Source organism: Candoia aspera, chromosome 13 (assembly GCF_035149785.1).
Source record: "Candoia aspera isolate rCanAsp1 chromosome 13, rCanAsp1.hap2, whole genome shotgun sequence".
Taxonomy (NCBI): domain Eukaryota; kingdom Metazoa; phylum Chordata; class Lepidosauria; order Squamata; family Boidae; genus Candoia; species Candoia aspera.
Window position 1 is genome coordinate 1,177,319 of NC_086165.1, and position 25,794 is coordinate 1,203,112.

The following is a 25,794-nucleotide window of genomic DNA, read 5'->3' on the forward strand; positions in this document are numbered from 1 at the left end:
GAAGAAACCCTGTTTAAGCAAAAACCAAGGCTTAGCATCAGATGGAAACCAGACATACCATACAACTTCGTTGGCTCAGCACTAGCTATGAATCCAGTGAGCATAAGGCCAAGAGACCAGGAAACAAATGCAGCCACCACTTTTTGAGAAATGAGAAACAGCCTGGTGACAGTGAGAATTTGCTGTCAGAACTGCCAGGCTGGACATTATCTAAGCCAAAGATGGTAAAATCATAGAGGTCGAGTAGGTGGAAGTTAGTTGCTGGAAGCTGGAGAATCTGATATAGATGGCTAAGTACGTAACTCTGTCCACATCCTGGTTTATCGACAAGTTTGGTTGTAGGCGCACAAAGTGGTATATTTCTGCAACCATTTCTATTTTCTATATCTGACCTGATGTTTACAATTCCTCTGTAGACTGTGTGTCTGCAAGCATATAATTTATCAGTGCCAGACTACCAAACTGGCAAAGGCGAATACTGTTGATCTTGGAAAGCGTGGCTCCCTGATGACCCCAATCGACAGTTTTGTAAACAAACACTGGGCTGGCACCCTCTTTGCATTTTCCAAATCAGTTATGCTGATTCCAGATACATTAATAGCTACAAAATACATATAGGCTAACGAGGCAGAGTGCGTTTATATCCCGTTCCCTCTTCTTCTAGCTTCTCTTCTGTTTTAGTATCACTCTGCAGCTACATTCACCTTTCTCAACCTGGTGCCTTTGATGCCCTGGCTGGCATGAAGAGTGTCCAAGAGATCCGAAGAGTGCCCACTTAGAGACGTTCGACCCATACTTAAAAGCTGCTGCTAGTCACTAGTCTGTCTCTGGACTGCTGCTTGCCTCTAAGAGTCAAGGTTAACATAACTTCATTCATACTTGATCCAATCTTCTGTGAATATTCTCGATTACTTTTTGCAGACCACTTCCTGATGATTAGAGAATTGCACCGGCATTTTGTTACAGGCTTAAATGACGTTTTATTATTTTATCCCTTTCATCAACTTGAATATTTAGCTTTATTGCTTGAATTGTACTTGGTGAACCAGATTCCTTCAGGTTAACTTGTGCTCTCAGATGGGTTCTCGTTTTGTACTAAGCTATGATTTGCTTTAATCCCAGTTTGCTCAGCAAGCCGTAACGGCAGGGTCCACGCCTTGGGCTAGGCCAGATCCACACCAAGGACATTGTGAGTCAATGCCGTATCTTCAGAATCTCAACTTAAAGAGTCAGAACCCTCAATTCTGCTACCTGCTAGGAAGCGAGGGGCTTCCCGGGGGTGTTAGCGGTCCAGCCTCTGCGGCAGGATCGGCGCCTCTGCAAGGCTTCCAAGATGGCAGGAGCTGTCCATGGTCCTGGGCATTCTTGCTCAGCACCGCTCCCTTGGCCCTCGGAGCACGCTGGTTCCTGCGGATTTTGTTTGTTGAGAAGGCAGAGGCATGAGGAATAATGGGGACAGTTATCCCAGGAACAAACTTTGCCTCTCCAAACATTCAGGAATGCATTCAGTGAAAAACTTGGGTCACTGTCAGAGATGAATGAATGGAGTGCCCCCAAGTAGAAACAGACGGTTGCCCATATCCCATTAAACAAGGAAAGAACAAAGGATAAAAAATCTCAGCCAGATTCTGCTTCTGTAACTGAGGTGTTCTTCCTACCCACCAACTATCAGAGCTAGGCACTTAAACACTGAAAATGGCCTGGTCCAACACTATGCTAAGTCATGACTCAGCTACCCAGGATTTATTAGGGTTTATTTCCTAAGAAACCTAAACTGATGGAAAAAAGTTTAGCATAACTTCATGGCATTTTGGTTCTGACAGTGGGAAGGTGTGGGAAGCAGTCAAGGAGAAAATTGCACCGCTCTGAGCCTTTGGAGCCTGCAGCCCTTCCGAATGAGAGTCAGAAATGTTGCCTGCTTAATCCAGGCTCCAACTGTCAAATATTGATTCAATGCAACCCCTTAGCAACCCTTGCTGTCTAAATAGAACAGCAGGATCAGTGTCAGCGCTCAGTCGGATATGAAAAATGGTGACGTGGGCAAGAGGAAATACGTGATTTTTCAGGAAACAAACTCAGCAGTACAGCTGCTATCTTTCAACCCCCAGTCCACCAAAGCAAATTGTATTTGAATGGAACTCTGTGTTCCAAGTCTCTTATTTGGGTTTTCTGCAGTCTTCCCCCCTTGAAAAAGCACACCCAAGAAGCTATTCACCCAGCCAATGTTGGAGAAGGTTCCCCCCCACCCCTGGCTGTCCAGAGAAGTTCAAGAGAGTAACAGGAAGTTCAAATTCAGGACGCACATCCTTAAAACCTTTGTTTGCTGTTGTAGTTCAAAGGTTTAATTATGGAACTTGAGTTTAGGGAATCTGAGATCTGGAGTACATTGAGCTAAGCCATCATGAGATTCATACGGTATTGGCATAATGTGTGAATAAGGAGAACAGAGGCTTATTCAACAAACCACAGTTAAATCAAAGCTTAGCATCTATAACATGCACCAAAATCTGTCAAACCTAAGTGGCCTTAAGTAATAATCACAATCAATTAATGCTTATTTGGGGGGCTTCCTAATTTACTTAAACTGCAATCCTGGACAAAGCATAATAGGATTCCCATATCTTGCTAAGGCATGGCTTGCTAACCTAAATTATTTAATAAACATGATTGGCTGGATTTGCATAGCACATAATTTTTTTTTTTGCATTTGATATACACCATTTTAAAAAGTTTTTAACATTGAAAGTTGATATAGAAATATATTAAATAAGACATAAACTCTAGCTTACAAACCACAGTGTCAAGATTCATATTAGAACAAAAGAAATCACCTTATGAGTAGCATGTTATGTGAACCAGGCCTATTCTATCTAGTTCAATACTAATATTGAATGATAATCATTTAGTGACACTTAACCTTATTCTAATTAGCCCTTTTACTGAACGATTTGCTGAAAAGCTTGTGCTTCTGGCTGGGAAGCTCATTTCCCATGCTGCCCCCTTTTCAAACCCACAATTTTTTTGTCTTAGTGTTATAAAGAGAGCGGCATTAGCCTTCGATAAGAAGCCCCTTAGCCATTTTACCGTTTGGAAGAGGCAATCAGAGGCAGTTTTCCCTGAGCTTAATCAGCTCCAAATGAACCATCAGGGTGTTTTGCTTTGAAGCTCTTGTTCCAGGATTTGGAGGGAAAAGCTGGAGAGCTTTTCACCCCCAATGCTGGTGTGCGAGTGTTTTCCCCCCCGAGAGCTGTTTACCGAACAGGGCAGCCCCTTCAAAACATGCATGTTTAAACAGATGTTTCCCGTCGAAAGCTACAGCGATTCCTGCAACAGACGCACTGCACCAAAAGGTGAACAGATGGGGCTGCCTTCAATGGCCATCCAGGGATGACCTTTTGCATCTCCATCACCTCGTCATCGGCAGAGCTGTGATCCTCTGCGCCCCCCCCCGCGAAGCGCTGTCTAAGAAGAACCGAGGCTGGACAAACGGCCTCTCATGAGCCGGCCTTTGGCAGGCCTGCAAGTGGACTTTTGGAAGAGGAGCAGAAAAGAGTAAGAGGAAAGCTCACCGGATAGGAAGGAAGTATAGGAAGGAGAAGATAAATAAGAGAATTAAATCCTCCCCCTCCTCCTTCCCCATCACTACTGTTATTTTGGGGGGTGGAACTTACAGCTGTCATGGTAACGGTGTGCTAATGACCGTGGCATTACTCTGTGGCCATCCTCTGGGACTTTCTCCCCTGAACGGGGGATTGGACCCCAAAACCCAAACTGTCTTCTCCAACTTAGCAATTTGGAGCTCCATGCCCTGTGCACGTGCGCATGTGTGCATCTGCTTTTTCATTACAGAAACAAAGCAAGATAAAAACTAGAACAGGTAGAGAGAAGTATATGAGCCAAGAACAAAACAAAAGCAAAGAAAAAAAAGAGTGTAAACACACACACACAACTTTTAAAGTTTTCGCGTTCAATATTTCTGCCCAGAACATTTGTACAGACAAAGGTAATTGATCAGGAGAAACATGATGAACATAGCTAATAAATAGTGACCCGATTTGAATTATTTTATCCTTCGTGCAAGATTTGTTTGAAGTTTCTCCCATACCTGGCTAAACAAACCACCCAGTGCGGTAAAGCATGAATCAAGGTTTACAAACTACAGTGGCTGTGTTCACACATTATACTAACTCCACCCGTCTCCTGGGAAGGAGGGTAAAAACTGCAGCATTTAGTTCCAGAGCCAACTGGCACATATTTTATTGCTATTTGGCAATAGAGCAGCTTTGCCAAAAGGCATCAGGCGACGCACCTTACATTTCTTTCAGGCAGACAGCCCTATTTATTCCATCTTGAAAAGAGCTCATGGAGTCTTTTATTTATTTATTTATATTTCAAATTTCGTCACTGCCCATCTTACATGAAGCGACTCTTGGGGAAAAGAACCCTCCAAGCATTTTAATGGCGTGCATAAATACATATATCCACTCATTTCTGTTTGAGAAATTGCCACATCCTTTTTCCTGAGTTTTGGATGGGCTTTTCTGGAAATGAGCAAACAATGTGTTCATGCCAGCCTAGCATACAGGAATGCAACGCAATGTGCCCTGCTGCAGATGAACAGACTGATTGCATATGCTGCTGCTAAGGCAAGGAAACTCACCATTCCCACTGATTCAGGAGCACCAGAAAGGAAGACAAACAAAATGTTCTTGACTGTCATCAGCAAGGACAGGGAAGGGAGGTCTGTAAAAATTCAGCAGTTGGCAATAAAAAGTCCATCCTTGTCCATAATGGAGTTGTCCCTTAAAAGTTTGATTGCATTTGTTCAAATTCCCCACAATTTCCAGAGTAGAAACTTCAGATTATTTTAACATGAAGGATTCATTTTTGGGAAGCGGCTTGAAAATGATTAGGATTCCTGTGTATTTTGATGGATATACTGTACAAGGCTATAGAATTGTTCTATATACTTATCATCTCTTCAAAACACCTGGTTTCCTGAACCAAGCATATTGGGGAGAACAGAAGTTTACGAGCAACTTGAGCACTCTTATTTAGACACATCGGCTTGGTTCAAATGACATGTTTAGCCATGATGTAGCTTCTTTGGCTATGGGATACTGGATTGTGTAAACAAAGACACGTTGCTTTTAAACTATGGTCTCTCCCCAGCCCCAACCAGTCTCTGGATACGCCATCCTTGTCCCTTGGGATGATATGCCTTGCATCTGAGGAAGGAGGCCACAATCCACCAAGCCTTATGCTGTGACAAATTGATTTGGCCTTAAGGTCTCACCAGACTTTTCATTTGTACGTATTTGCTGTGAAAATTAACCCTTTGGGAAGGGTTGGTCAATGGTTGGTCAATTCAACACTAATAGTTAAGCAAACTCTGGCCTAGCCCAAGGTGCAAATGACCTCGTGATAACCAGCAAGGAAAGAATTCTCGGTGGATAATCTCGTTCACAAGAATGTCATGGAAAAACTCCTCCTTTGTGGACCAGGGCTGAGTGGGAAATCTGCAGAACTGGGCTACCCATGATAAATTCAGGGCCTCAGCCTTTGGGTGCGAACCCGTGCTGCCGTTCCTTTGCAGAGCAAGTCCAAGGACTTCTCTTTCCTTGCCAACACTCTTCATTTCTCCCAAAGACAGATTCTGCCCAGTCGCTGGGAGTCAGGTGGCATATAAATTTTAAAAAAATAAAAATCCCACTGCTACAGATGTGTAATCCCCAAACACCCCGATATCCCCGCTGTTCCAGGATCTATTATGGTAGGACTCAGACTCAGAACCTGAGATAGTAGGTGATGCCGGCTGACAACAGGCTGATCAAGCCATCCATTCTGTGGCTTTGTTTGGAAACAAAAGTGGCTTTGAAGTAAAAATAGCCCGGAGACGTCAATGGGTTTTCCTTCTTTTTCACAGGGTGGATTCATCCAGCACAGCAGCTCCTGCCTTAGATATAATCCGAGGCTTTTAATGCCATCGATTGATCACAAAGGTCACTTGGAAACACCACAGGACAACGGCCCGGAGCAGGCGGGGTCTCGCGGAGAAGGAAAGCGGACCGCCACGTGCGCAGCCTCAGTGACCTTCTGTGAAATGGGCACGTGGGTGCTCCCTCAGCTTGGCGGGTCTTGCTATACCCGCATCTGGGTGGGCTCAGCAATGCTGGTTTGCCCAGGATTTCGCTTCTCCTGCAGCTGCTGGGCACCGAGATGGATTGCCCCTTCGGGGCAAAGGGCGGCAGGTGGCAGCCACCCCGGAGAGGCGGCGCAGCAAGGGCGTGGAGGGAGGCGCGGCAGCCCTGCACGTCGGAATGCTGCTCCTGCGCCTTACGGGTCGGGCCGCGCCTTTTCACATGTGTGCGATGCTGCGTTTTCGGGCCGCGATGCCCGACTCGGCCTCCCGGGCTCTTCTAAGCCGCAACGCACCAGGCAGGTCGGGCTGGGCCATGGACAGCTGACAGTTGCAGGCTCAGTTTAGACTCTGGGCGAGTCAGCGTCGTTCACACGACGCGTGTACCCCACGCACCCACCGGACGCCCTCGCGCGGCGAACCCCCGGGGGGCGGTTCCTCGGGGCGCGCGTGCGAGCCCAGCCAATTAGGGCGCGGGGAAGGGTCGCGCCCCGCCTCGCGCTCTCCGGCGATCGAATGGGGGGCTGCCGGGGCGGGGCCTGACAGCCAGGGCCACGCCCACCGCGCGGCTCCCCTCGGCCGTTCCGCCGCAGCGCGGCCTCGGGCCTGGCCGGGAAAAGCCGGCTGGGGTGGTCGAGGCCGCCGGGCTGGGGAGGCCCGTCCTCCGCCGGCTCCTCCTCCTCCTCCTCTCCTTGCCGGCGGGTTCGGGAGGGCGAGCCTCGCCAGCGCGGGCAAGAACAGCAGGGAAAGCCTGCCGCTTGGATCGAGCACGCATGCGCGGGACCGCCGCCGACGGAGGGCGGGGCGCTCCCGCGGGCGCGCGCCGCTCCCAGCTGTCGCGGGCGCGCGCGCGCTCAGCAGGCCTTTCCCTCCCGCCCTGCGAGGAAGGCCCGCCGCCGCCGCCATGGTGCTGGAGTCGGTGGTGGCCGACCTGCTCAACCGCTTCCTGGGCAGCTACGTGGAGAACCTGAACAGGTCCCAGCTGAAGCTGGGCATCTGGGCGGGTAAGCAGCGCCAGGGGCCGGCCGGCCCGGGCCCTCCGCGGGCTCCCCTCCGCAGGGCGGGGGGCTTTCCTCCCCCCCCCGCAGCGGGCCCGCGGAAGCTCCCGGTGGCTTGCAAAGCGGGGTGCGGCCCAGGCAGAGCGGGCTGCCCGCCGTGGCTCCCGAGGACGAGGGTCGGGGGGCAGGCCTGGCACGCGCGGAGGACGTGGCGACCCCCCAGGGCCGCCCCTTCCCCGGGTTTGAACTCTAAGCTGTTTGGAGCTTCCTTGAGAAGCTCTTTGGGCTTCCCGAAGCCTCCCAGGGGGTGAGGGGTCTCGCAGACTCCCAATTACCGTTGTCATTATCATTATCGTTATCGTTATCTATTTATCTGTTTATTTAAATTCGTTGGCCTCCCAACTCCAGTGGACTCTGGGCAGCGTACAAAACTGGAAAAAGCATAAAAACAGCTCAAAACGTAAAATCGGACACTACACGTATTCTGAGTATGTGGACACCCATCTTCTGGTTGTGAAATGCTGCTTTGTGGAAGAGTCTCAGGTTTTCAGCGCCTGCAGCAGCAACGGACTATTATTGTGCCTCTTTGCTGTGGCGTAAGAAGCCGCCTTTTCATAATGCATCGCTCGGTTGCCTTTCTTAAAAAATTAGTTCGGTGGCTTGTGTTTTGGTTGGTCAGCTTCGTCCCAAAGTTAAGTTCCTCCCCCTTGAACCTGCCAGGGTCGAGCAACAATAGTAAATATAGTACAGTACATAATCTCTCATGCCATATTTATAACGCCTGATCTCAAAGCCTTGGTGCTTTTTTCTCGGTTTGTGAAAAACCAGTGAACCTTAGTGCGCTGGATAAGAAGACCGACTCAGTTTTGTCTTTGAAAATATACGTACCTCAGTGCATTGCATTCGCATTAGATTTCTTCAGAACAGCCTGCCTTAAAGTTATGATGTTTAAATCTGACTAAAAAAGAAAGACCATTTTAACTTTATTTTATTCATGTTGCTCAAAAGAACTTTATAAGGAAGGCTTCCTGCATTTACAGAAATAAAACTGTAAATGGTGTTTTGGCTGAGATTTCTCAATGACTGGGCTGAATCCAGTTTTTCCAGTTTCGGTATAATCGGAAATATTTTCTTGACAAACTGCATTATTGTTCTGCAAATGTTTGCGCTGGAAGGTGTCCAGTGGGAATGCTTATATGTGGAAGCTGGATTTCAGTTGTATCTACTGTCCATCGCTTCTGCAAAAAATGCCATCCATACCTTGTTAGCTGTCAGTTGTGTCCTCTTTTGGAAAGAGACTTCTGAAAGAACATCTCTTTAAAGATTCATTAGGTTGCAAAGAATCTAAGCTTCCTTGAAAAAACGATTCTTGCTTCTGTGGGGCGGATTTAGCAGAAAACATATTTACTTTCTGGGCTGGACTGAAACATGGATTTGGTCGAAGCAAGAGCAGCGGAAGGGCCAAGAAAGAATTGAGTGTTGCCTTGAAAATCATCTGCCCTGCGATGACTGAGACCAACTGTGTGCATTCTTTGGTTGGAAGAAGTTTGCAGATCATGAGACGTACAGCCACGAGTTGCCGGTAGATAGTGGAGTTACACAACCACGCAGGGTCAGACTCCCTATCAGGGTTGGGTCAAGGCTTTTTGTAGAAATGTTGGGCTTTAGGTTTAAAAGTGTTTTTGCTACTGGTTAGAAAACGGTATCAAAAAGATAGGATGTCTTTTGTGACGAAACCCAGCTTTTCAGGAATGGGAGTCCCTCTTGCGTCTTCCTGTGGGTTTGCAATAAGAGTTAAGCGCAGGCTGCGTTTAGCGCAAGGCCTGAGTGCTTCCAAGTTGCCCTCTCATGGTAGCTTCCCTAGCGATGACTGTGGTTAATCAGCACGTACAGTACTGTGTTCCATAAGCAGGATACGAGACTGCGAGTTTTCTCTGCTCTTTTTGGCTGCAACCGTGATTTAACCTCACATCTGTGGTCTGGTTCCTCTCCAAACCAGAACTCATAAATAGTTGCAGGGCACTCTGGTTAGGTTAGAGATAACCAATAGAGGAAGAGCTGTGTTGTGAGTATCTTCTGATTCTGGTTGTTCAAAATGAGGTGTATTTCATGAAATGGAAAAGTTTACAAAATGGGCCTTCCCTTTTGGCTCATGGGTATGTTAAACAAGCCGAAAAAGGAAGTATTGTCAAGCACACATCTGTTTGGATGCGGGACTTTAGGGTTAGGGTTAGGGTTACTGGAAGTTTGACATGAGCTTAGTAACTGACTGACCCATTTTAAAAAATGGCATTGCTGCTTTTTGCTTTAAAACCCCTGTTGGGAACAGTAGGAAGTTTGAAGCAAAGTGCATTTCTAGAGATTGGCACTGAGTCAAATATTACGATAAAATGAAGTATAAGTCTTCTGCAGGGAAGGGGTTTAGTCCCTGCCCAGATTGGGGCAGTTCTCAAAGCAGAAGCTGCTACTCATGACCCACATAACTTGCTTTCTGCAGATGTGGGTGCAGTTTCTCTAAAAGATTCAAAACTGAGCAGCTCCTTAATATTAACTTTGCTTTTCCTCTAGATTAATGACTTGTCACCGCTTCGCTCGTGGCCTCTTCAAAATTATGCTCGCATTGCTGCTACCGAAATTAGCATGAGAAAGTTAATGCAATTATTATACTGTGGCACTTGTTCCTTCCATGGTTTTATAATAAGAATGAATAAGAATGAAAATAAAAGGTTGTGACGCAGCATTGCCCGTTTCATTCCCCCTTTAGTTTTCTGTTTCAATCATTTTTTATTGTATTAATGCTTACACTTGCTTTAGGGTTTTAGTTTTTATTTTATGCTTGTTTGATCCCCAAATCTGACGAGAGCAAATAAGCCAATATTCCATACCCACTAAATATGCTCAATATTCAACTGGGGGGGGGGCATCCTTCCCCTGAACCTACTGCTATTTCTCTTATTTCTGGATGTTGTCCCTTTGGTTATATAAACATCGGCTTTTGTGATTAGGTAGATATGGTGGGAATATGGCTCATAGATACCATTTTTCTTTTATAGGCAATGTGGCACTGGATAACCTACTAATCAAGGAGAATGCTCTGGTAAGCAGTCTGGAAGTTGTTGAGAAATTCCTTTCATTATCTCCGTGGATCCAATGTGTGATTTACAAACTTAAAAATAAATGTAGTTAATGCAGTTTCAATTGATTTAAGAAACCTGGATTTTAGCTGTTTGCTGGTCTCAAGATTTCGTGGTGTTAAGAGAAGCCCCGAATAGTACTGAAATGGTGGCATGCCAAGCCCCAATTGCCTCTCTGAAATATGTTTCCATTCTAGCATTAGTAGGAAGGAAAATTAAGTATCCCAACCACAGGGCTGTCTTACTCTCTTTTCTCATCAAGGGACCGCAAAGCATCACGAGGGGGTTTTACGCGACTAACCCCCTTTCCTGCTGGCAGACAGCCTGCCTGACTTGATTAGTAACTTTGACTATGGTTCAGCTTAGTGCTAAAAAGTATCTTCTCTTTCTTGATTAGAGTGAATTGGATGTACCGTTTAGAGTAAAGGCTGGCCAGATAGGTAAGTCCTTTACTCAGAATGATTTTTTGGTGGTTATATGCAATTTGTGGGCCTGCGCTTGAAAAATACCTGGAAATTACAGCTAGCCAACATTCAGCTGCTCTCCATTTGCCAGAACTGGCAGGGAGGCAACAATTTCACTATTGCTGTTTTGTTTCCAGGCACAGACCAAGTACAAATCATAGAAATAACCAGCAAGGTGCATTTGAATATTATCCCTACCATGAATCTGGTTGCACGGTATAGTTGGTCTCTGCTCGCTGCTTATTTAATCCGTTAGCGCAATGAATGAAACTTAAATAGAGGATATTTTGTTTTTAGATAAGCTTACTCTGAAGATTCCTTGGAAGAATTTGTACGGTGAAGCAGTAGTCGCATCCCTGGAAGGCTTATATCTCCTTGTTGTCCCTGGAGCAAGTAAGTTTCTTGGGGTAAATTTACATTGCTCAGTGGAGCCGCATTGAGTTGATGCCCTGCCAGTCCCTGTATTTAGGATCTATTGCCGACAGAGGTATGCAAAGCAGAAAGCGTTGAGCCGTTTTAAGCACAAAGAGTCATAAAACATCCCATTTGGAACACTGGGAAGTCTTTGTAGCTTGACACACTCCCGAAATGCTTGGAGCAGCTGTTTTGCGCTCAAAATAGGAGAGCGGGTGAAATTTCACACTCAGAACCATTTTGAAACTAAACATTTTTCAGCCTTGACTTTCTGGTGTCTTTTGCGAAGTGTATGGGCAAGATAAAATGTTAGCTGAAGTGGGCTGATGAGTCTGAGTCTCTCATTGCAGTCCGGGACTTCCTAGAATTATGTCCTACTGTGTACGTGGAACCTGACTCCCAGGCGAATCCACATAGAATTATATAGTTTGGCTTTCTTTGTTGGTAATCTTACATAAAACATCCTACCAGGCACTCATCACTCATATTACATCGGTCTTAAGCGTGTGGTCTTGACGAGGAAACTTGTAAATAGAAGCTCAGGAATATCCAATAACAAGTAGATGCTAAGAAACAAAGCTAATCATATTGAAGTTCTGAGCGTGCTACAGAATATTCTGATTCTTAATTTCTGTTCTCTGAAGGTTATTATAATGACAGATGGGAAAGGCAGGCTGCATAATTGGATGCAAAGAGAGCAGAGCGATGGTCTGATCAAGACATTATGTTCCATAAGGATGCAGTATTGAAAAAGTATGACTTGCTTACTGTTTTTCCCTTGCAGGCATTAAATATGATGCAGAAAAAGAAGAAAAATACCTACAAGATAATAAGCAAAAGGAATTATCAAGAATTGAAGAAGCCTTACGAAAGTCAGCAGAAAAAGGTATATTCTTTTTAAGAGATGAACACGACTGATATGTTCAGAGCTACTCCAGAAAGCTGAAGTGAAGCAGAGCAGTCCTGGAACATCCCAAGGGCCAAATTACCTGCATTTTTGTTAATTTTATGTGGGAGAGAAGGAGCTTAAAATCTATTTTTCCATACTTTAGGGTTATTACTATCTGTTTCATACTGTACTGGGAATTTTATGCTTTCATTTTTGTCCTTTACCTTGTCTTCGGTTGGAAGCACCTTGTCTTGCATAATTTAAAAAACAAAAACAAATGTGGTCTATGGACTTTTTGGTTAAGGCACAAACTCTCCTTGTAGATTGAAGCTTTCAGTGACAAACATGGTTGTGGGTCCCAGTTTTATTTCCTCTTGTCTCGGTGTTCAAAAATGTGTATTGGTGGTTCCGCCTGAAGAGCTGCTGCGTTGCTTTAAATGTGTGCTTTTTGATTACGCTGTCGTGTGGATGAAGGAGCTCATCCAGATTTCATACGTGGCCTGGAGAATATTGTGCACACGCCCGGTGGGTATGCATGCTTAATGACTACATTCAAGCAGTTGGAAGAGGGAGGTGGAATGGCTGGATTGCAAGATTAGCGGCCTAGACCAGTGTTTCTCAACCTTGGCGGCTTGAAGAGGTGTGGACTTCAACTCCCAGAATTCCCCAGATAGCCATGCTGGCTGGGGAATTCTGGGAGTTGAAGTCCACACCTCTTAAAGTGGCCAAGGTTGAGAAACACTGGTCTAGATTAATGCTACTGGCTGTATTCTGTCGACTACTAGAGCATTCCCTGGATGGTGACTCTGGGGAAGCTGATCAAAAAACTCTCACACTTCAGAGATTCTTAATGTTTCAAGCTTTGCTAACCTAAACCAACCACATTATACCTTAACATAGTGTATGAATCAAACATGGTGAGAGATGAGTTGTGCCTGGAGGTAGCTAAGGATCTCAGAGGCCTTAAGGGCCATTTCACTTTGATGGGCTCTCAGTCTCTGGTGATAAAATTACTCTTTTTATGATGGAAGTTTTTAACAAAGCAATGCTAGTAGAATATTTTCCCAACTTGGGTCAAAGTTGTTTAACAATACTAGTGTTCTGGTTTGAGGTAGCTTTGAGAAGTTGTTGGCTAGAACATTAACCTCAACAACTAAAAAGGTTATTTCATTTTAATATAGGCTTGTATGAAAAATGCAGAAACACTTTTAAATAGTGTAGTGAATTTTTATTACAGGCACTTGTGGATATTTAATTTAACAGTTCTGATGAAAGATGGTATTTTCCTCAGCTACCTTCTTAATTTGTCTTCCTTTATTTCTGTTGCTTGCTTTATAAGACTTTCCTAACTTTAATTTATCCTCTTTCTGTAAAATTGCTTGCATTATGAAGGACCTAAGTCTAAAAAGACTAAAAAACATTTTAAGAAACCATTTAAAGCCCGTGAGCACTCGAAAGGTGGGTACAATTAGCAGAATCTGCTGAATATTCTGTTTGCTGCTTCTGTTTTTTTGTAAATTGGTTTTAAAAATTCCGCAGTAATATGTGCAATTTCATTTTTGCCAATAACGTTTTCATGAGAAATGAAGGTAATCAGAGATAAACAAGAGGAAAACCAGCGAAGGTGTTTCGTATTGTACGTTGTGATGAAACATGGGCTGCAAATTTGAAAACGTTGTGCCCAGAGCACTGGGGAGAAAACAGTTTATTTAATATGCAGTTCAGCTGTGTGTCCTCTGTTTGATATTTTCCATGTTGGCTATTTCTCAAAAATATAAATAATCTATAATAAAATTGTTCCCCTTTGATTCTGTGAAACAGTGATGATGTGATTAACATTGTCCTTAAACTTGGGAGAACAATGCTTGGAATTATTTGGAGTTTAGCAAAAAAAGTCAAACAGTCAAAAATGGAAGTGTCAGATCCTGCACGCTAGAGGAAATGTAACACTAACCATAAACTACACATGTCTTGCTGTATATGTATGAACATGTGTGTTCAGAAACATGCAGGGATGTGGTAACCTAAATCCTATCAGTTGTCAGTCACTCTGTCACCTTGCTTTAGCCTTTGCTGTTGCTTCTTAAAATGAAATAAAAACCTGCTGCATTGCTTAGAAGTGATGAAAAGTAAAGAGATGATGCTTAATGAGATAATCTAGGTATTAAATTTAAGGAATGAGATGGAGGCTAACTTACAAATTATTGTTTAGATAAACCAAAGAAAGAGAAGAAAGATACTTTTTTGGAAAAGCTCGCAACCCAAGTCGTCAAAAATCTACAAGTCAAAATCACTGGCATCCATGTAAAGTATGAAGATGATGTAAGTAGTGTGAATTCTGTTTAGAGCTGGTAACCAAAAGAAGCAGTCTTGCTGAATTTATATGAACTGTTGGGGTGCTTATCTGAGGAACAGTGCAATAGTTTCAATGAACAATGGCATAAAAAGTAGGTAAGGATGTAAAATACATTGTTTCTTGAAAAGGCTGGCAACTTTCCCGTACGAGATTTACAGAAGGCTATTGTTCCTTCAAAATATGTGTAAGTAATGGAATTACAGAACAATTCAATCCTGTCCTCACTTGCCAGCACCTGTCTGAGATCTTATGCAGATTTTTTTTAGATGTAACTAAATTGAAAACACAGGGATTATGCGAAGGTGTTTCATATTCCTTATGAAGTATTTTCTCCTGGTATTTTGTAGATCACCGATCCTAACCGACCAATTTCTTTAGGAATGACTCTGGCAGAGCTCAGCTTGCAGGTAAGGGAGAGATGGGTTTAAAAGTCCCTGATGTGCTATGGACTAACCAAAGAATGAAACATTGTTTTAAGTTATACAGGTATTTTCACCCTGGAAGCCGTTAATAAAGATAAATGCTGCTTAATTAATGTAAAACCCCAGTTGCAGCTTTATCAGTAGGAAATTAGTGGAGACATGCAAGAGACATTTTTAGCTGTGAGGCTTTGACTTTGAGGAAGGAAATAAATTAGTTCCAAGTATGAGCACCTAAAACCTGGCACCTAAATGGTGTAAAATTGAGAAGTTTGAAATAAACAATATCACATAATTTCTTTCTCATTCCCAGACTACTAATGAAAACTGGACTCCTTGTATTTTAAACGAGACTGCGAAGATCATTTACAAGGTACAGCTGTCATTAGGTTCAAGCACAGGAACTTCCTTTTAGTCGTTTCTAGAGATACTGGAAAAGCACAGACAGGTAGAATTTTAATAGCCAGGATGCACAGTGATGCTGTGGTTAAGCCTAAAGGGTTGGACCCAGCACGGCAGAGCTTTTGATCTCTTCCCCTTTGAATAGTGTATTCTATCCCTCTTTCTCCCTCGCTTTCCCAAAAGATCACATACTGTTTTTGAAAGCAAGTTTGTGCTCCAGTCTTTTAAACGCAAGTTTCTGATAAACATACCCCGTTTTGACACTCCCTTGGGCAAGCCGAACAACTCATTAATTGGCTCCCAGCCAGAGGAGTGATTTTGGCAGCTTGTCTAGATCAAGGCCATGTTGCCCTCAAACTGAATTGTTCTGGCTTGGCTTTATATCTGTCTCTGTGAGCGCCTGTACTTTGAAGGGCTTCCCCAAATGCTTCTCTGACGTTAAAGTTGTTTGGGTTTGAGTGATACTTGCTATTCTTCACTGCAGCAGCTAATGAATTACATCTGTTCTTCCAGCTTTTGTGCCTTGATTCCCTCAGCGCCTACTGGAATGTGGATGGCGAAATGTATTACCATTCTTCCCGGGAGCAAATCTTGGTAATTTAAGTCTCAGTGTATTTTATGTTTATGACCACGCTTCTTCCTGCCTTTTTACTGATAAGTTTGAAAGAGCAGTAGTATAAAATGAGGTTAGCAAGCAGCCAAGGACTTCCACTTGAGGGCATTTCCCTTGCATGATGTCATCGCCAAAGTCCACAACTGTCCACATTTAATGGGCAAGTGTAAGATGAGAAGCAGGAGTACCTGCCTAGGCCAGCGTTTTGCAAACTTGGCAACCTTAAGATGAGTGGACTTCGACTCCCAGAATTCTCCGGCCAGCATCGAACACTGTCCTAGGCCGAGGTAGAGTTTAATAAAGCGATAACTTCAAATTAGGCCAGTTTGCAGTGGGCAGTTGCCCCTCAAATAAAACCTCTGACTTTTTCTGATGAGGCAAGAGAGAAATGAGACATTCTGACCTGTTTCCCTAAGAGAAAGAATTGCTGGATCCAATGCTGTGTTGATAACTCTGCAGCCAAAATTCATACATGTCAATTTATTTCTTAGTACTGCAGAAATTTACAGTCTGTTTTCTTGTGTGAATGTTTGGTTATTTATTTCAATTTATATAGCCACCCCTCTTGCCAAAGCAGCTCTGAGTGGTGAAGGAATTTAAAATTAAAGCAACAATATAAATAACTATAAAACATAACATATAATCAGAGGGAAAAAAGGAAATGGCAGCCAAGAAATAAAACTGCAAAATAAAACTTCACTAGCCTCCTGATCCCCATGCCTGGTCAAACAGCTAGGTCTTCAGTGCATCTAGAGAGGACAGTAGTTAAAAAGCTTGTGACGGTTTGACTTGTATTGTGCAGAGTTAGTTCTAAACAATTGAGTTGGCCTAGAAACTCCTTTACTTCTGTTACGCTTTTTTCTAATGAAGCTTAACATTCTCTTAATTCCTTATCCTACCTGTCCACTACTGAGAAGATGAGGCTCCATGCAGTGATGTCTTTGCTTCATAGAAAATCCTCAGCACCTATCGATCTTGAGAGTTAGGCCTCTGCGGTGTACCTGTGGGCAAGCCTTTGGCCTGATGCTGCTTTGGAAGTCAGCAGAATACTCTTCTGACTTGTGTCTGTGGATGTTGCAGGCCACGTGTGAAAGTGTGGCGAGGGGTCGTACAGGACCCTGGTACTCTGGAAGAAAAACGGCGGGGTGGCTTCTGTGTTATGGTTGAGTTATTTCTGGTAGCTTGAATTCTACCTCATTTAAAAGTGGTGAGATGTCCACATAGTCATTTGAGCATCATCAGGACTATGTTCTCCTACATGTTTGTCGTTAGAAAGCTTGGAGTTATGAAGGGTTTTTCTTTGCCATGTACAGGAGCAGTTGAAAAAAGGAGTCCCTTCTATGAACCGAGAGCCTCCTGACTATCAGTACAGTAAGTGAGAAGGACAGAACTGGGGGCACAGAATTCGCTACTGGTAATGGCAGACAGCCCACGGGGGGAGCTTCGGAAGACTGAGCAGACATCAGTCCACCTGTGTTGGAGCTGGGGCTTCTACAAAGCATGCCTGGTCTCTGTCGATACTCTCTGAAGTTTGCTACCAGGTGAAGCAAGTGGGTGTGGGGTGGGATAAGACTCTGGTGGCCGTGGAGCTGTGTTGTGAAGAGGAATTTAGGCTAAGAAGTTCAATATTCAGATAGGAATAGAAACAGGAGGAGAGGATCAGGGTGAAATAAATAGGCCAGATAGGGTTCACGTTATCTCCATGGTGGAAGAGGGTAGCACTTCTTTGGCAACTCAGTGGCTCCTGTCTTGTGCTAAGTACAGAGGGAGTCCCTTTGGCGCAGCATGTTGTATGAACACACCAGCTGTGACTTATAAGCCAAGGTTTTTGGCATGGCATGATGTATGGACCCAACTAGTAATGAGCTGGTAAGCAGCATATTTTAGATTTGAACTCTTCAGTACTGATTTTATATCCACTTTTATTCCTCCCTCTCTTTTCTGGAAGTATTTAAGCCTGTATTGGCTTCTGCAAAACTCTACATTAATCCTCATGCTGAAGTAGAACTAAAAACTCCCAAGGTTGACTGGAGCATGGAAGTCCAGAGCATCGCTGTCGAACTGACCAAGCCTCAGGTAGGGAGGGGCACGTCACCCACGGGAGGCAGGTGATGACTCCCCTAAACTGTCCTGGGAGGGTTGTGTGTGACCGGAAGGATTTGAAAAAGCTGCGCGGTGAACATGTTTTGTTACCTTGCTTTCCTGTCTTCGTGGACTGTGCTTATTTCCATAAAAAGTTTTGTTCCGAATTCTTTGTGATTGACTTGGGGACTGATGGGTGGTGATAGAAATTTGAATAAATAATTTATTAAATTGACATGCTGCCCAATTCCCAGCAACTCTGGGCAGTTTACAATTGTTAGAAACCTTCCGTGCAACTTCCTTAGTTAATGCTCAACATTCGGTGGTTCCCTGATTAAGATTCCTTGTTGTTTTTTGTTCATTTAGTACCTCAGTATGATGGATCTCTTGGAATCCATTGACTACATGGTTCGAAATGCCCCATACAGAAAATACAGACCTGAAGTGCCTCTGCGTGGGAATGCCGGACAGTGGTAAGCTGGAGGTGCTTGTTCGTTGCTTCTCGTCTGCTCGGAGTTGCGGTGTTTCAGTGCAGCAAATGGCCGTCTTTGGTGAGGAGCACGCCACGTGCAGGCAGTCAACGGGGACCCTAGTGGATGCTCTGAGGGCCTGTCACCTTATAGATGGTGCAGATTGTGGTAGTTGGCATTCAGTTCCGAACAACTCTTGCGTGTGCTGAACCTTTAATGATTTTGTTTTGAAAGCAAGCTTTGAGAAGTTGGATGTTCGAACTTCATATGCTATGTCTGTACTGTTACTACCATGCGATATCTTAATGGCTCATAAAATCAAAATAAAGCTCATATGGAGAATGATACTACTTTAAGCTAATGTTAAACATGTGCTCTGAAAAAAATGGGTTTCTGCCTACTAGTCCCTTGCATAATGGATATTAGAGACTAGATTTTTCAGATGATAGCTGTGGTCAACATTCACTCATCCACATGATGCTTTTCTTTAATTTTCAGTCTCCTGAAGCAGCCTTTTCTACACTTCCCACTCCTCCTAAGCAAGTGGCGTTTTCCAAAGTATATTAAAATATTGAATGGAGAATTTTTTTTTCTGGTTCAGCTACAGAAATTAAGGGGTGATTTTGCAGAGGAACAGCTAAGAGCATGCTGAGAATCTATTGAATTAGCCACAAAGACAAGAGTACAAGTGGTCCTCATTTAGCAACCACACTTGGGACCTGCAACTCGATCATTAAGCAAAGCAGTCACTAAGTGGAACTGCAACTGTACTTATGATCTTACTTGAGATTTCTTTTGCTTTACAGACCTGCAGAGGTTGTAAATGCAAGGATTGGTCGCAAAGTTACTTTTTCATCACTGTCGTAACTGTGAATGGTCGCTGTGCAAGGCAGTCACTAAACGGACCACCTGTATTTCAGAAAATTAAGAGACGTAGCTTGAATTGTTGATGCTCTGTGCGCTATCTGTTGGTTTGATTGTGTAAATAAAGCTGAAGTGAGAGAAGAGTTTCATTAACCAGGTTTTCAGAAATCGTTTAACTTTCAGTAGAGGAGTTTGAGTAAAAATGACAGGCTTCTGCTTGCTGGGGCAACTTCAGTTTTAACCAGAATTCTATAAAATTCTTAGCATTAAGAAAGCAATCTGATTTCCAGTACTGGAACTGAGTTTGCAGCATGTTACATGCTGAATCCCAAGACTTCTTGGTTTCAGTTTAGAAAAAAAATCCTTTAATTGGGGAAATACTAGGCTTAGAAGCTCTTGCCAGCAAATATCTTGCCTGCCCTGAGTTTTGTTCCTGTTCGTTCAAACCGTTGATTATTTCTTGCAGGTGGAAGTATGCAGGAAACTGCATTCTCGACCTTCACATCAAGCGATACTCACAGATGTGGTCATGGAATAACATAAAGCGCCACAGGCAACTTCTAAAAAGTTACAAGAATGTGTACAAAGTTAAACTGACACAAACCAAATTGCCAGAAGAACATCAGAAACAAATCCAGGTAATTGACATATGGCTAGAAGGTGCGTATCGATCGTATGGAATGTGGAACCCAGCTTACGTTCCAGGCATCGTCACAGCTGGGCAAAGTAGGGCTTCGGGAACGCTGCCGATTCTTCTTACCTAGTTTCGTACTTGGTACGCGTGCCCCCCGATCCCAAAACTTCCGGGCCACTAATGGTCTCGTAACATGAAAGCATCCGTAAGACAAAAGAAAAATAACCTGAATATACATTAAAGAGCCAAACCAAAATCAGAAGGTGAAACTGGAAAATAACAGAAGTTTTGAATTTTCACAAACCTGGCTTCCTGTCAGAGCATCCCCTCTTCCTGTGCTGGGCGAAACGGGCGGGCCCTGACAGCCTCCTTGAGCCCCGGAGGGACTGAGCTGGCCGAATCTCGGTGGGAAGGGTGGGCGGTCCAAAGTGGGGGAGCAGCTATGGAATTACCTGGCCTTACAGGAGAGTTTAAAGCAGCTGATGCATGGAGAACAAGCTGTAATACTGGATCAAATTAACGAGCTGTAAATGCAAAAGGGAAACCTGCTAACGAATGGGTGGCCAGGTGGCCTTTGGCAAAGAGCGGCTCTTAATCTTAAGGGCGCCTTGGTGGAATCGTTAATTGCTCCGCTTGTGTCGGAGCTTCAGCACGTGTTGCCCAGGGCCCGCCCTCCTCCGGGAACACGCTTTGGCCCTGGATTAGACGGGCTGGCACGGCAGGCAAGCGCCAAAACAGGAGGAGGGTTGCAGGAAGCGTGCAGAAGCCACCCCGAAACCCCATTTATGCATTTGCTCCGCAGGACTTCGAGAAAGCTCTAGATGTTTTCAGCATTGTTTTAGCAAGGCAACAAGCACAAACTGAGGTAAGTTCTTTTCCCCCCCCGTATTCATTTTATATGGATTTTAAAATATTCAGGGGTTCTACAAGTTTTAAATATGAAGTGAGCTTTACATATCTGATCTGGAAATGGCTTTACTGACCATCAGTACTTCCAAGACAGGTTACGTTGTCGGCAAAACATAATAAATTTCTAAAAACAGCAAATTGAGAAGTTACTTACAGTGTAGTAACACAGATTTATGAGCTTTTCAAATTATTTAGTTCGAATTATTCTTGCCGTTTTATTTGTTGACTAGTGACGATAAACTACAGGTAGTTCTCGACTTATGACCACAATTGGGATCAGAATTCCCATTGTAAGTCATTGCGGTCATAAGTGGAGTCACCATGTGACCGGACTGATTTTACGACCATTTTTACGGTGGCCGTTAAGCGAATCCAACTTCCCAATGGGCGTTTTTGGCTGGAAAATGGTTGCCAAGCTCCCAAAATGCGATCATGTGACTGCAGGCAGTGGTGTGACGTTTTGCAACACTTGGAAGTGCTTTACAGGCTCTAAAACACCCATTGCGAGGCCGTTGTGACTTCAGGCGGTCATTAAACAAACTGTTGTAAGTCAAGGACTCCCTGTAGCTATTAGCATGCAGACCTCACAGGTGCAAAATGGCAGTTTGTTTGCTTATACATACGTAAAATACACGTCTGAAGGTTGAGGTTAGGTTGTTGACCCAGGCTGTGCGTTCCTGCTTCTCGCTTGGGTACAGCAGCCTTGATGGATGAGTTGGCTGCAAGGCTCCACCTGCCCTCTTCGTGTGTGTGGCCTGCTTCAGAGCATCTCCCTTGTCCAGGGATGGAAGGAGTCACCCCACATGACCCTTCATGATTGTACTGTTAGATGTTAGTCCTGCAGGCTGCTTGTGGGTCACACCAGTGGCCATATTATGCTGCTGATTGTGATAGCTCTCTTTTCTCTAAAATTTCTGGCCACAGCCTCAGCAAACTTTAGTTTTAAAGGTTAAATTTCTTGAGCCCCTTTCTGTTTGCTGATGAAAGTGTAGCATCTCTAATCCAGTGTTTCTCAGCCTTGGCCACTTCACGCTGTGTGGGCTTCCACTCCCTGCTGGCTGGGGAATTCTGGGGATTGAAGTCCACACAGCTTGAAGTGGCCCAGAAACACTGCTCTAATCATTGGCCTGCACCTTAACTCTCTGATTTATAGGTCGTCAGGTCAGGACAGAAACTGTCAAAGAAATCTGATGGGGAGAGAAAAAGTGGATGGTTTTCTGGCTTGTGGGGAAAGAAGGAATCCAAGAAGAAAGAAGAGGAAGAAAAAGAGTCAGTTCCTGAAAGTAAGCCAGAGACCAACCAGCAGCCCTGCTCCAGAGTGACCGGTTGCAGGTGGCTGAACGTTAGGCTGGGCTGCAGAGATCATCTGGGGGCGCTGGTGATGAGGGGAAGGCGCCAAGTCAGTGCAGATGCACGAGCAGAAGTGGAGGCAGATGAACGCTGGGGCCGGCACCGTGTCGAGCCTGCTTGGTGGCGGTAAGAGGGCAGAGCACCAACACTTCTTTGTGCTCATTGTGCCCTCCAGCTCCCAATCGGGAGCCCTGCTGAGGGTGACCTGGGTCCTTTGGAGAAGGATTTATTTATCTAAATAATTTATATGGCTGCCCATCTCACAACGCTGACTCTGGGTGGCATGCAGAGTTTAAATCAATGCAAACAATGGTCCTTGATGCCTGAGGTAAACAGTAGGTCCCAATCGTAAAACTACATCAGCAGCAGGGCTCACCTAACCCCGGGCCAAACACCCAGAGAGACCGCAGAAGGTGAACAGGGTCGGGGCTGCTGGGATCTCGGGGCGGGGGGACGCCGTTCCACTCGGATGGCCCAGATGGTGTTGCCAGATGATGTTGCGGGTTTCCTTGCTGATGCTCTTGCTTGTACGCTCTCTGGTTTGGGCAGTCCAAGTGAGGTGAGTGGGGTGGTGTTTTCTGTTAGAGGTTCTTCTGAGCTTGCGGGACCTCAGAAAGTAGATGGGGGTCTCTCTAGTATGAAGTGCACTGAGGCGTGGCCCACATCCCTTCTGGACTGCTGGATTCAGGAAGGGGTTAATGGAAGTGGTGGGTCACTATCCTGAAGTAAGTCCTGCCTTGATCCAGATGCACTGGACAATCTGCCTGGCTAGATGAGAAGGTGGTGGTGATTGGCTGCAGAGGATCCAAGAGGAGCAGGTTGTCTGGGTCCCCTTTAGTCAGGATTCAGCCCTGACATGCAGTAGAAAGAGCCTTGTTGCTCCAGTAACTTGCCATGGATGGAGCTTGGATGCGGGGAGTGTACCCTTCCTTGTTGTCTTGGGCCTCTTGGCAGTGTCCAGCATGATTCACCATGGTTTCGTGCTGGCTGGTCTGCAGAGGTTAGGAGCGGGGGCATCGTTTTGCGGTGACTCTGGTCTGACCCGAGTGAGCAGCTCCAGTCACAGGATGAGAGGCTGAGCCCTAGGCTGCTCTGGTGTAAATGCCACTGGTCTCCCTTCCCTCCCCTTGTTTATTTAACATCTGTAAGAAACCAGTGGGAGACGTTATCAAGATGACGGGTCATAATGCAGTCATTGGGCAAGAATTGCTTATTACTTTAAAGATGGCTTCATCTTCATTCCTTTGGGTGGTTTCTCATCCTGGTTTCTCTGTTGTGTGCTACCCAAGGTCCCAGTGACTGAGGTGGTATACAGAAACTGTAAAATAAATCAATAAATCAGTCTTGTGCAACAGTTGGTAGGTAAACTCATGCTTTTAAAACTGATTGGACAGCATGAATCCTTACATTCATGAACATGGGGCTGCTGTCTCTTTATACGTAAACTCTTTGGTGATGGTATTGCCGTTCATCCCTTGCAAACTGGAAAACTGTGTTGAAATTGAATGATGCTGCAAGCAGATGCTGCAAGCCTCTGGAGAGTGGCTCACGATAATATCTTCAACCCTTTCTGCAGCTATTGATGACCTCATGACCCCTGAAGAGAAGGCCAAGCTTTTCACTGCCATTGGGTATAGTGACAGTACTCACAATCTGACTTTACCCAAAAAGGTATTTGTGCTTTTTGATTAAAGCTGGAATGTCACAGAATATGATGATTTCCTCCATTTCTTGTAGAGTGAAAGTTGATATGAAAAATTTTGCATTCTTTGGCTGGGTTCAGCCCCAGAAAGCCAGCGTTTTGCCATTTAGTGAACCACAGTGGCTGGGTTCACACCGAGTCCAGGCAGAATGGGTATTCAGAGCATTGATGGTTGGCTTTGCCCATTGTCCTAAGCCAAAGAGACATGATATTACTGCTTCGTGCATTGGGTGAGCTCGGTTTGAGAGCTGCTAGAGAAACTTAGAGGCGGGCTGTATTTGACATACATCCTTCTTTCTCACACTGTGGTTTAGAGTAGGGGGCCCTGGGCACTGTGCCTGCCTAATTTTTATGATGATGACACAGCATTCATTAGTATGACTAATGCTCTGTAATGCTTTTGTCTCCTGTTTAGTATGTGGCCCACGTGATGTCCCTGAAACTCCTAAGCACGTCCTTTACTATTAAAGAGGACGGAAATGTTCCAGACACTCTTAAAATTCAAATCATTGATTTAAGTACTGAAGTCTCACAAAGGCCAGGCGCACAAGCTTTTAAGTAAGTGCCAGTTCCAGAAGTCTTGGACGCCGAGCAGAAACAACTCCAGTTCCAATTTGATTATGTGCATTTTGTGTAAATACTTGTTGTCTTATTTAAAGGGGTGGCTTCTTTGGAATCGTTGATGACAGACACACAACGGTTTGGCAGAACAGCACTGGATTCTCCTCATGGACACTTCTAAGCTTAAAGTTTGGGTTCTGTTCCCACTCCTGCATCAGCTGGGCTGTCAGCCTTTTCATTTCCTTTTCGTTAATTATGCAGATGTTTTCCCCTCCTTAAGACAGACCCTCATCTAATCTGTTCCTTACATTTTGGGGAGGAGAAACAAGTTGCATATTATTGACGTCCTCAGTTCCAACCAGTCTGTGCCGTGTGCAAGGCGGCTGGCTGAGCAGTTGAACTAGTTTCTGTTGAGTGCAGTTTGGAAGAGGAAGGGCTCTGCTTGAACCAAACAGGGAGCGTCTGCATGGAAAGCACTTTCTCAAATTCGGCTCTTCCACACCTCTCCTTTTATTCTTCACAGCAGCGTTACCTGCATGCACGCTCGCATGTACGATGAACACACGAGGAAATACTTTGTGAAATCACTTCCCTATTTGGTTATTTCTTGCACTTAACTTGTTGTTATTAAAGTTAGAATGCTGCTGTAAGGTCAATTATAAATGCATTTGAAAAATACATATATCTGTACAGTTTATTTATTTATTATTTAAATTTATATCACCGCCCATCTCCCCCAACCACCAATTCAGTGGTTTTAATAATGAAGTAACCGTTTCAGTGCATTTTATTGTTCAGCTATTTTATTGTTGACTGTTTTAATATCTGTAATGTGTTCAAGTATTTGTTTTATTATTAAAAACTATTTAAGAGACCTAAGACTATTCAGACCACGTCCCTGGTATATCCTGTTCATATGGATACTGAAATTCTGCTTTCCCGTGATAATTTACAGGGTAGAGGCAAAACTTCAGCACTGGTATGTGACGGGCTTGAGGCAACGGAACGTTGTGCCTTCTCTCGTGGCTTCCATTGGTGATGCTGAGTCATCCCTGCTTGAAATAAAATTTGAGACAAATCCAGAGGATAGTGTGGCTGATCAGAGCCTCTTCGTTCAGTCGCAGCCTGTAGAAATGATCTACGATGCAGTGAGTGATATCAGCGTGAAATGCTTATCAGTCCTTGCATTTGATCTTCCTCCTTTCCTATTTCCATATTTGCAGTTCCATAAAGGAAATGAAAATGATTCAGCTGACATCTCTCCTTTTCAGAGAACAATCAACGCACTGGTGGAATTCTTCCAGACAAGCCGAGGCATGGACCTTGAACGCTTAACCACGGCTACTTTGTCGAAGCTAGAAGAAATTAAAGAGAGGACAGCCACAGGTCTGTTT

General features: G+C 44.5%; 1 protein-coding gene across 1 annotated transcript in view; it reads left to right on the plus strand.

Annotated features, from left to right (window-relative positions):
- Window positions 1-6,991: 6,991 nt before the first annotated feature.
- The window catches only part of VPS13C (vacuolar protein sorting 13 homolog C), a 67,956-nt gene continuing 49,153 nt past the window's right edge, over window positions 6,992-25,794 (plus strand). Inside the window, exons 1-22 of the mRNA XM_063313993.1 lie at window positions 6,992-7,143; window positions 10,191-10,234; window positions 10,669-10,711; window positions 11,033-11,128; window positions 11,934-12,035; window positions 12,513-12,550; window positions 12,980-12,998; window positions 13,431-13,496; window positions 14,251-14,360; window positions 14,742-14,801; window positions 15,127-15,186; window positions 15,729-15,809; window positions 17,142-17,199; window positions 17,777-17,904; window positions 18,277-18,383; window positions 19,711-19,882; window positions 20,681-20,743; window positions 21,941-22,070; window positions 23,714-23,808; window positions 24,255-24,397; window positions 25,356-25,548; window positions 25,672-25,786. Of these exons, the coding sequence (XP_063170063.1) occupies window positions 7,044-7,143; window positions 10,191-10,234; window positions 10,669-10,711; window positions 11,033-11,128; window positions 11,934-12,035; window positions 12,513-12,550; window positions 12,980-12,998; window positions 13,431-13,496; window positions 14,251-14,360; window positions 14,742-14,801; window positions 15,127-15,186; window positions 15,729-15,809; window positions 17,142-17,199; window positions 17,777-17,904; window positions 18,277-18,383; window positions 19,711-19,882; window positions 20,681-20,743; window positions 21,941-22,070; window positions 23,714-23,808; window positions 24,255-24,397; window positions 25,356-25,548; window positions 25,672-25,786 (2,023 nt within the window). The 5' untranslated portion in view covers window positions 6,992-7,043. The remainder of the gene's footprint in view (window positions 7,144-10,190; window positions 10,235-10,668; window positions 10,712-11,032; window positions 11,129-11,933; window positions 12,036-12,512; window positions 12,551-12,979; window positions 12,999-13,430; window positions 13,497-14,250; window positions 14,361-14,741; window positions 14,802-15,126; window positions 15,187-15,728; window positions 15,810-17,141; window positions 17,200-17,776; window positions 17,905-18,276; window positions 18,384-19,710; window positions 19,883-20,680; window positions 20,744-21,940; window positions 22,071-23,713; window positions 23,809-24,254; window positions 24,398-25,355; window positions 25,549-25,671; window positions 25,787-25,794) is intronic.